The sequence below is a fragment of the Lepisma saccharinum genome, chromosome 6 (genome assembly GCF_977018435.1).
Source record: "Lepisma saccharinum chromosome 6, izLepSacc3.1, whole genome shotgun sequence".
Taxonomy (NCBI): domain Eukaryota; kingdom Metazoa; phylum Arthropoda; class Insecta; order Zygentoma; family Lepismatidae; genus Lepisma; species Lepisma saccharinum.
In genome coordinates, this window is record NC_139234.1 from 58673879 (window position 1) to 58685440 (window position 11562).

Here is an 11562-nt window from a genome sequence, read left to right on the forward strand (position 1 = left end):
ATAGGAAAAATGAAAAGGCTTCTAAAACATTCGAAACAACATAAAAAACGTATATCCGGAAAAAAAATATCAATATATGCTGTATAGGAATGTGTTCTTGTTTTCATTATTTGGTTTTGATGATGTGGGTTAAATTACTTTTGTTCTCAAGAGATGGCGTATGGAGTCCATGTATCAGCTGTTTGCGTGGGCGCCAAAAAAAGAAAACGGTTAGTGAGAGAGAAGCAACATGGCGCGAATCGCGATAACCACAGCTGGACATTACTAAGCACATACGTCGTCTAAAGTGATTAGAATTGCCTTTCAGTGATACTTCATGGTAGTTAGTGCATTACAGGTAGAAAATAGATGTCTCAAAAGAATCAGCGTGTGCATTTGTGATTGTGTTTTCTTACAAGAATCAACGCAACTCCAACATTTTTATGGTCCTCTAAGCCTTGGATGTCTTACCTCTACCTGACTGTGAACTGTAAACTTTGTGGTGAACGGTGTGTTCTAGTTTTGCATTGACATAGCGTGGTCCAGTTGTGTGGATTCGTGTCTCAAGAACTGAACGTTTCGTGCGGGTGGCAGAAGGGACATTCCGGAATCGCGATACTAAATTTATTGCGTAGCAAGCATATTCAGAAGGCGGGGAAGGAAATCAGCTGATTCTTCGTGCGAGCAGTGCAGCAGTGTTTCCAACCGGCGAGACGATTGTGTGTCCAACATCGGCAGCGCTGAAGTTTGCAGGTAATCAGGCTCATTTTAGTACCATTTCCTTTTCCTTTCTTTACATTACATTACGTTCATTAATTGCATTATTGTGAAACCTTATCAGTTATCCTTTCACCATGACAGAGGCAGAGATTAAACGTTTAAAAGTTGTGCGAGGAAGCTACAAAGGGCAATTGACCCGTATGAAAGCATTTGTCGATGCATTTGACATTAATATACAGAGTGTTCAGGAAATTAAATTGAGATTAAGTCACTTGACAGAGATGTGGGACAAATTCAATGACGTTCAAACCAGTTTGGAACTTCAATCGGAAGCAACCGAAGAGGAAGTTCACAGAATAGAATTTGAAGAAAAGTACTACAGCATTAGGTCTCAAATGGAGACAATAGTGATGCGGCATGATCAAATGAATCAGCCCAGTGTTAGTACTAGTTCTGTTACGTCAGTTCAGTCTCAACTTAGACTTCCAAAGATTTCCATACCCTCTTTTGATGGAAATTATGAAAACTGGCTTCCATTCAAGGACAATTTTAAAGTGTTGGTCCATGATAACAATACATTACCAGCAATACAAAAATTTCATTATTTGCGGTCCTCTTTAAAGGGACAAGCCAGTAAGCTCATTTCAAACTTGCAAGTCAGTGAGGCAAATTATACAATAGCATGGAACTTGCTCACTGAAAGATATGATAATAGCAGGCTTATTGCATCACATTACGTTAGTGAACTATTACACATAAAGTCGGTGCGTAAAGAAGATGCAAATGAATTGAGACAGTTTGTAAATACAGCAACCTCAAATCTGAATGCTTTAAAGGCTCTTAAACTTGAGGTGCCTTTGGATGAAGTCATTTTATCACAACATTTTGTATCTCATTTGGATCACAATACTCGTAAGGAATTTGAATTATCACAAGAGCATGATTACTTTCCTACCTTGTCAGAATTATTTGCATTTGTAGAGCGCAGGTGTCAAGCTTTAGAAAACATGAAACCGACACATAGTGACACCAATGCTAAAAAGGTAAAAAGGTAAAGTGTTCCCCTGTGCATAGCACCACGCCATGAAGGCGTATAGGGGGTGTGGGGGTAACGCCCCACACTTTCTTGATCCGGTCGTGAGTGGGGGTGATGTGATCAGCATCACGCCCCTGACCGCCTTTACCCCCCAGGGTTTCCCCCAGGTACCCATGCTAAGCAGTTTCAATCACATGATAAACAAGGTAAATTCATGAAACAAAGCAACACGTATTTAGCAACATCCACTAACATTCAGTGCATGTACTGTTCCGCAAATCATACTTTGTACCAATGTGAGACTTTCTTACAGGCAAGTTATAAACAGAAACAAGAATTTGTGAAGAAGAAAGGTCTTTGTTTTAATTGTTCATCTTCAAAACATTCAGTGAAATTTTGTAAATCTGGAAATTGTAAAATTTGTAATTTGAAACATAATACTCTCTTGCACAGGGATACACCTGAAAGACCAAGATCGGCGAGTGTCAGTAACAATACAAGCAATAGACAACTATTGAATTCCAGGGTGTCTCCTCAAGAAAGCAACAATGTGGCAAGAGATGAAGCACCTCAATCTTCATATTGTACAGTCAAAGAAAGACACACTTCACAAGTTTTATTGTCAACTGCCTTAGTGAAGGTAAAGGGCAACAATGGACAATTTCATTATTGCAGAGTTCTCTTAGACAGTGGGAGTCAGTCTAATTTTGTAACCACATCATTAGTGCAAAAACTACGACTGACGAAAGAAAACTATGTTGTTCCAGTTAAGGGAATAAACAATTCGTGTCTTGAAACTAAACATTGTGTAGATGTTGTAATCCAGTCTAGAACGTCTAATTATACAACAACAGTGAAGTGTCTTGTGTTACCAAAAATCACAGGCGACTTGCCTACACAGGTAATCGATTGCAGTACTTGGAATCTTCCAAAGGATATTCAGTTTGCTGATCCTTCATTTCATCAGCCAGGCAACATAGATTTGTTGATTGGATCTGAACTATTTTTCTTGCTACTACGTTCAGATAGAAGAACAAGAATAGGAAATTATCCTGTACTTCAAGATACAGAGTTAGGATACATTTTAGCAGGAGCTATGCCTCAACAATGTGAAGCACCTACAACAGTTACTTCATGTTTTGTACGTACTGAAGATAGCCTTCAATTACAATTACAGAGGTTTTTTGAGTTAGAGGAAGTATTCACAAAGACCAAGAGCAAAGAAGAAATGGATTGTGAAAGGCATTTTCAAGAAACAACCATCAGGCAGAAGGATGGTAGATTTATGGTTAGGCTACCATTCAAACCAAATCATACTGAATTAGGGAATTCGTTTCAACAAGCAGACAAAAGATTTCATCAGTTGGAAAGAAGATTAACAAAACAGCCAACACTCAGGCAGAACTATTGTGAATTCATGGACAATTATGAATCATTAGGCCACATGAAGCAAATTAAAACTACTGATGAAGAGAACAAGGAGTCATATTACCTGCCGCATCATGCTATTATTAGAGAAAGTACTACAACACCTGTGAGAGTTGTATTTGATGGATCATCGAAAACAGACAGTGGACTATCCCTTAACGATGTTCTAATGACAGGGCCTACAGTCCAAGAAGATCTATACTCTATTGTACTGAGGTTCAGAACGCACAAGATAGTTTTTACAGCAGATATAGCCCAGATGTTTCGCAACATTAGAGTCCATCCTTATGACACTAAATATCAAATAATATTGTGGAAAAAATCACCAAACGAAGAAATACAAACTTATGAATTATTAACTGTAACTTATGGCTTAACCTCATCGCCGTACCAAGCTGTTGCAGCATTACAAATGCTTGCAAGACAGGAAAACGAAAACTTTCCAATGCATCCAGCATATTATTAAGGCATTTTTATTGTGACAATGTAGTATCAGGAGGTGATAACATTGAAACTATGCTCAGCTTACAGTCTGAACTGAATGAACTCTTGAAACGAGGTGGATTTATTTTACGCAAATGGTGCTCCAATTGTGAGGAATTGGTGCAAGCAGTACCAGAAGAACACAGAGAAGTTCATTTACCATTTCAGTTCAATAATGAAGCAGAAATAAACACATTAGGCCTCATCTGGCAACCATCAACAGACAAATTTTTAATTTCGTGCAAAGTAGCGAAAGATGGAGACTTTTGTTCACCATTAACGAACATAACCAAACGACAAGTTGTGTCAATTGTTAGCTCCATATTTGATCCACTGGGACTTATCAGTCCAACTGTCATTTTATACAAGATGTTTTTGCAGAAACTTTGGAGTTGTAAATTGGAGTGGGATGAACAATTAGATTCAGATTTAAGAAACCAATGGACGAATTTGTATCAACAACTACCAGATATAGTTCACATCCAAATAGAGAGATTTGTACTGACAACAGAAAAGACAAATGACATTCAGATACATGGATTCTGCGACGCAGCAGAAGGAGCTTATGGTTGTTGCCTTTATATTAGATCAAGAGATGAGTTAGGAAGAATCAATGTTAAATTACTGTGCGCAAAGTCAAGAGTAGCGCCAATAAAAAAAGTTACTTTGCCACGACTAGAATTGTGCGGTGCTCTTCTATTAGCTAAACTAGTTAAGAAAACAACACCAATTTTGAGAATTCCAATTGACAGTACATATTTTTGGACAGATTCAAAAATCGTACTTGGGTGGCTAGCAGCGTCCCCCACTCGATGGAAAACCTTCGTAGGTAACCGTGTTGCACAGATCCAGGAACTTTCTGTTATTAACCAATGGCATCATGTCACATCTAAGTGTAATCCAGCAGATTTGATAACAAGGGGAGTAGAACCAAGAGCCCTCAAGGATTCGGAAATTTGGTGGAATGGACCTACGTGGTTAAAAGAAGATACTTGGCCATTACATGTTATGGAAAATAGCGAACTTGAAGAATGCATAACAGAACAAAGGAAGATAGTTACATCAATGTTTAGCAAGATACATGGAACAGAAGCAGATTTCATGCTGAGATTTTCCACATTACAGAGATTGCTTCGTGTAGTAGCAACATGCTACAGATTCATTTACAATGTTAAGAATCCTGTTTCGAAGAGAACAGGAAACTTTTCTTATGTTGAATTACGTGCAGTACTGATGAAATGTATCTTAATTGTGCAACGCATTTCATTTCCACAAGAAATTCATGACTTAGAAGAAGGACAACAAGTATCAAAAAATAGTCCTATCAAGGATCTTCATCCATTTATTGATGACAGACAGCTGTTACGAGTTGGTGGAAGACTCGAAAATTCAGAATTGCCATATGAGAGCAAATATCAATTAATTTTGCCTACGAAACATCATCTGACGCAACTCATAATTGAATCAGAACATCGTCGTTTATTACATGCAGGGCCTCAATTGTTGATAAGCTCTTTAAGACAGGAATACTGGATTCCACATATCAGACAAAGAGTAAGATCTGTCTTGCATAAATGCTTAATATGTTTTAAGTTGCAAGCCAAGGCGTCACATCAACTCATGGGACAATTACCAAGCCCAAGAGTCACACCATCACGTCCATTTTTAAATACAGCAGTAGATTATGCTGGTCCTTGCATCATAAGAACAAACAGAAGAAGCAGAATCACTACCAAGGGATATGTAGCTATATTTGTGTGCATGGCTACTAAAGCAGTGCATATTGAAGCAGTTATTTCCTTAACGTCAGACGCATTTATCGCTGCTCTACGCAGATTTGTTTCTAGAAGAGGAAAATGTCAAAACATATACAGTGACAACGGGACTAATTTTGTTGGAGCTAATAGAGAACTGAGAGAACTCAGTCAACTTTTCAAAGCAGAACAGCTAAAAGGTGGACTTGAAGATTTTGCAATAAAAGATGGAATCAACTGGCACTTCATTCCAGCTAACGCGCCCCACTTTGCAGGATTGTGCGAAGCCGCTGTAAAGTCTATGAAATATCACTTTAAGAGGATAGTGGGAAATGCTACTTTGACATACGAAGAGCTTGCAACATTGTTAACGCAAATTGAAGCACCCCTGACCTCAATATCTGATAATCCCAGTGACACCTTTTACTTAACACCTGGTCACTTTCTTATAGGGTCACCTCTCATGTCCATACCTGAGCCTGATTTAACTAACTTGCCCCAAAACAGTCTTTCTAGATGGCAACACATTCAGCAATTACAACAACATTTTTGGAAAAGATGGTCGAAGGATTATCTCCACGAACTACAACAGCGTCGTAAATGGACGGCTTCAACAGAAAATCTTCAACCAGGCATGGTGGTTCTGGTCAAAGAAGACAACGCACCTCCACTTACATGGAAAATAGCAGTAGTGGAAGAGACGTTTCCTGGTAAAGACGGTGTAGTGCGTGTGGCAAAAATTAGATCAACAACTGGTTTTACTAAAAGACCAGTGAACAAATTGATTCCCTTACCTAATGACAATTGAATTAGCAAATCTGTTGATTGGAATTTATCCAATCAAGAGGGGGGAATATGTATAGGAATGTGTTCTTGTTTTCATTATTTGGTTTTGATGATGTGGGTTAAATTACTTTTGTTCTCAAGAGATGGCGTATGGAGTCCATGTATCAGCTGTTTGCGTGGGCGCCAAAAAAAGAAAACGGTTAGTGAGAGAGAAGCAACATGGCGCGAATCGCGATAACCACAGCTGGACATTACTAAGCACATACGTCGTCTAAAGTGATTAGAATTGCCTTTCAGTGATACTTCATGGTAGTTAGTGCATTACAGGTAGAAAATAGATGTCTCAAAAGAATCAGCGTGTGCATTTGTGATTGTGTTTTCTTACAAGAATCAACGCAACTCCAACATATGCAGTAGATAAAAAGAGGCTTTTTGCCAAACTTCCGGGCTCTACTAATGAGCTTATGGAAGTCACGAGGGACAATCATAAACAGAGAACTCTGGACTCCTGATTTCACAGTGCCCTGCAGATGCACTGGGAGGAAATTATTTGTATTTTCTTTTTCCTTTCTTTAGCGTTGCTTTTCCATCACTTTACCTAACTTCTGCCATGACGATGAACGTTGATTAAATTAAACGGATGAAAAGTGGTTACAAAGGAATACTCATGCACAGGTCAGGGCTCGAGCCTAGATCCTTCAATAACGAGATCGTGAGATGGAGAAATTAGGGAAATCAAGCAATGCAATTTTTTTGAAAAAAATGTTAATCATATGCAAATATGGTGTTTCAAAAATCCAATTGAAATTTACGTACCACTGAGTACATACGCAGTTTGCTTTACCGATACCCAAGTATCCGAATAGTTAGAGCTTTCCACTCATCTTTGTTGTCGGCCGACCTCCGTGGGGGAGTGCAAGTGGCCCCAGATCGGTACCAGGTGAACGCACATAGTGGTTTGGATCCCACTTTAAACTGTGGGTTCAGTCTCGAGTAGTACAATCAACCCGGTTGAGAAACTTCAAGTGGGGTTCAGTGTTGCCAACCCACCCCAAGAAAATTTCACCATGGTGATATTTTACAGGCGAAGCTAACCTACCAATAGGAGTTGGCAACAATGACTAGTTGCTTCACAAACCTCTTGTTTTTTAAACATATGATATTTCACAGGCGAGGCTAACCTACAAGTTACAAGTTGACGGCGTAGCCTTCTGTAAGATGATAACTATGCAGTAAGATGAAGAAGACGCCAGCTGGCAATAGCGGTGTTAATGCTTCCTCCTCTCTACCCCCCTCTTACCGGGCCTCCTCCCTTATGGCGCAGTGGTAGCCTTGTATTCAAGGGTTCGATACTCGCACAAGTGGTTCTTGAAACTGTAGGTCCAGCCCCGATTAGCCTTACTTACAGGGGGCTCTTGTAACGCCACGCGGGCGAAAAAACATGCATACATTTCTGTTTTTCCACATGTATGTATGTACGTAATGCGATATTTGGGGGAAGAGGGGGACCAAAATTTTGAACTTACGGCTGGAAAAATGTTTTCTATAACATGTTTTGTTCGAGGCAAATTCATAGGTAGATATTGTTAAATAAATATTAATATTGTAAATATATATATATATATATATATATATATATATATATATATATACTTATTGTATTTAGTTTTTTCGGTATCGAAAAAAGCGACTGTCATATCGTATTTGAAAAAAAAAATACGCTATGCCTGTGGACATCTAGAAAAACGACAATTTCGTTCCCTCTCTCTGCGTGTGCTATCAACGTTGACAGAATGACAGATATTCAACAAATAGGTAGGCCTTGGAAAGCGGAAGTATACTTCCTGGCTTTTCAGCAGCTAAATTCCTCGCTGGCCAATTTTAATCTTACAGCTAGAAATGTTTCCATTATCACTTTAACAAACGTTTGTTAAAACGTTGAAACGTTTCGGTAAACGATATTGATGCATTTGATAAGAACGTTGAAACGTTTATATAGGAACGAGAGAGATAGACGCGATTCTGGACGAATACGACAAAAAAATAAGTTTTGTAGGAATTCCCTTGTCAATATGAATACCATGTTGTTGCCCTTTTGATTTCTGAAATATGTGAAATTATATTATATTGAATATCAATTAACTAACTAACTCTCTAGCCTTCTTGAATCCGAAAATTCATGGCTGCAGCAATATAGGTTTTCCATTTGTCCTTATCCTGAGCAAGATTTATATATATTCCATTTCATCTTTACCGATTTCTTTTTAGATCCATCTCCATCTTCGTTTTGGTCCTTTACCATCAGGTTTCCCAACAAAATTCCTGTAAAATCTTTTTTATTCCTTTCTCATTCGTGCCCACATAGGTCTTCATGATTTAATTATCAATCTAATAATATTTTTTGGAAACAAATATAAATTATGTAACCTTCACTATTCACTTGTTTCTTGATCCTTTTTAGGCTGAAATAGTTTCCTAAGAATCTTATTTTCAAATACACCTCAACTTATCTTCAAGGGATCAAGTTTTCGTATCCACAGACAAAATTACTGTTTTGTATACTTCAACTTTTCGTTTCTTAGACATTTAACAAAAATACAAAAATTTATGAAGGGAAAAATAACATGCATTTTCCGAATTAATCCTACTTTTCATTTCTTAGTATTACTCCTAAGTACTTGAATTTGGAAACTAGTTCAAAATCGAGTAATTATCACTTAGTTTCGGCCTGTAATTTTCTCTTTGCTGCTTTGAAAAATATTTTAGCATTATTCTTAATTGTATTTACATCATCTGCATATGCTAACAGTTGAGTCACAGTACTTCGCTAGTTTTTTTTTACCTTCCTAATAGCATATTCTAAGGCAAAATTTAAAAAGCAATAAATATGATGCATCTTTGTTTTATAACCTTTCATAAATTGTACATTTTTTGTCAGACATATTAACAAGATTTTTAGGTATTTTAAATCTCTTTTGACCGAATCATATGCATTTTTTTTAAAAAAATAAGTGAATAGCTGATGGGATATTTTGATTATATTCCACTTTTCTCAAGTGTCTGTTCGATGTGAAAAAATTGATCTGCTGTTGACCTGTTACGTTTAAATCCACATAGATAATCACATATATTATTTCATTAGTATATGGGGTTAGTCTTGTTAAAAAAAATATTATATAACATTTTATATGTTGTTGAGAGTAGAGAAATTCCACGATAATTATTGCAGTTCATTTTATCACAGGAACAATTATGAATTCTTTCCACTGTTGAGAGATTTCTTCTTTATTCCATATTAAACAAATTAATTTATGAAATTTGACATATTATTGAATTCTCATCATATTTAATTAACTCAGCTGGTATGCGCTTTCTTATTTTTTTAGTTTTTTAATAGCATCTTTAACTTCAATCAAACTAGGTTCTGCTGTGTGTACTTCATTTACTTCCGATTTATCTCCTACATGAACATTTAAGTAGTTCTTCCATGTGTTTAAAATATCGCTTGGATTCGAATTCTTGAAGGGGTTGAGTTTTTCGAGAATATCATGCATTGCACGTTTATAAGTAATTATATTTTCGATAGAAAGCACATCCTTTATCGATGTTTCATGAGATTTGGTCACCTGCAAAAGTTAATCTGTTTATCTCCTTGTTCTATCACGATAAGAGACTCAAAATATAGAATTTTCCTTATCCTCTGCTTACACATTTTCTCTTTTCACATAATCTCTATCTCAATCAATTATATCCCTACCTCTTAGAAACATGTTCCCTACCTTCTTTAAATGTTCAACAGTCGCAGCAAGAGCGAAGTAAAATGAAGCAATTTAATCAATAGAACACTACAAGAATAAATTTACGCTGTGTGTGTTAGCTTCTTTGGAAAAATAATTGCAATTAAGAAATTATTAGCCCCGTCTAGTTCGCTGCACTTTTAGAAATATAGTGGAGTGCAGGTAGAGCAAAACTGTATTCAACCAAATAGGCGAATAGCTGTATTCAAGTTCAAAAAAATTCAACAATTGCCTCTGCTTTAAACATTCATTTGTTTAGTTAGCTTGCACCATACACCACACCTCCAAGACATAATACTACACATACTAACACCAAATACACTACTTAACACCAAATCAATAAAATAGACGAATTAATGTTGCACCGTGTAACCGTTTATCTGTGGTGTAAGAAACTAGACGCACATAAGTAGTAAGAATATATTATATTTATAACCTCAATTTACTAATCAGGGAATTCCGATCAACACAATTCACGTAACTTTGTTACAGGGGTCATGACATTCCCGAGCCAGTATTATTGATGTGACATTCTTAACAAGTTAATGCCCACACATAATTGTAAGTACAAACATTCTTAACAGGTCAATGCCTTAATATTTACACATACATAAGTCCATCAATCTTTACACACACTCACACACACATAGGAATATTTTAGAATAGAAAGAATTTCCCTTAACCAAGCAAACCACCAGTCCGCCTATGGACAACACCTTTGGGTTTCATAGTAATAGTATTTTATTTATATATCATGTCAGGTTAGAAAGAAAGTTCGCGCCTCAGTCAATTCGATAAGTTGTGTAATGATGTTGTCTGTTTCCGCATTTGACTCATACCAATCATCTGTATATCGTCTCCTTCCTTCTCTCGCCTCATAAAGCTCGTCCATCCTCTCGGCTAACTTTTTGCCTGCAGCCCGAAAAAGAGACTCTGGATTCTGCAAACTTTTAATACCGCTTATTTTGCGAAGATTATCCATAAAAATCATCTCGCACGGAGGACGAAATTCAGGCACTATTTTGCTTAACTCAACGAGCCTCGCAACATCCTCACCTCCGTCGACTGTGTACTCAAAAATCTTGTACAGCAGTTCAAGTGGCAAGTCAGTTATACAAGTTGTCATTTTCACAAGATGTTATTTAAATAGAAGTTTCTCGGTATTTATATATAAATTTTAGCATGCATCCAATTTTCCCAACCTCCTCGATCATCTTTTCGAAGAAGCGTTCGATTGCATCGGGTCCTCGGTATACGTACGATTCATCTATTTTATCCTGTCGCACGACAACGTAACCGAAACTGTTTGGTTCGTGAAGCTGGTAAGGTGTGGTGGAAGAAACTTCGGGATCCGGATCGCAGTATGAGAGTGGTTTGAGGAACGCCTCGAAATCAGCAACGATGATGGCCGGATGTTCCAACAATGCCTTGTGCATTTTGAATTCTTCCACATCGTTCTTTTCGGGCATCAACATTCGAACCGGTCTGTTGTTGCCGCAATATATTTTATGTTGAACAAGTTTATCGATAGCAATTTGACGTCCAGTGTATTTTCGATAATTGGGTTGTTTCCGATCGT

At 37.3% G+C, this 11562-nt stretch overlaps 2 protein-coding genes across 2 annotated transcripts; both read left to right on the plus strand.

The window, feature by feature from the left end:
* Positions 1-833: 833 nt before the first annotated feature.
* LOC145989081 (uncharacterized) lies at positions 834-3629 on the plus strand. The gene is made up of 2 exons (XM_083124375.1): positions 834-1750; positions 2189-3629. The coding sequence occupies exons 1-2, from the start codon at positions 834-836 to the stop codon at positions 3627-3629; spliced, it is 2358 nt and encodes a 785-aa protein (XP_082980501.1).
* Positions 3630-3679: 50 nt separating this feature from the next.
* LOC145989082 (uncharacterized) lies at positions 3680-6208 on the plus strand. Its single transcript, XM_083124376.1, has one exon. It carries the CDS (start codon positions 3680-3682, stop codon positions 6206-6208), a length of 2529 nt encoding a protein of 842 aa, XP_082980502.1.
* The last annotated feature ends 5354 nt before the right edge of the window (positions 6209-11562 follow it).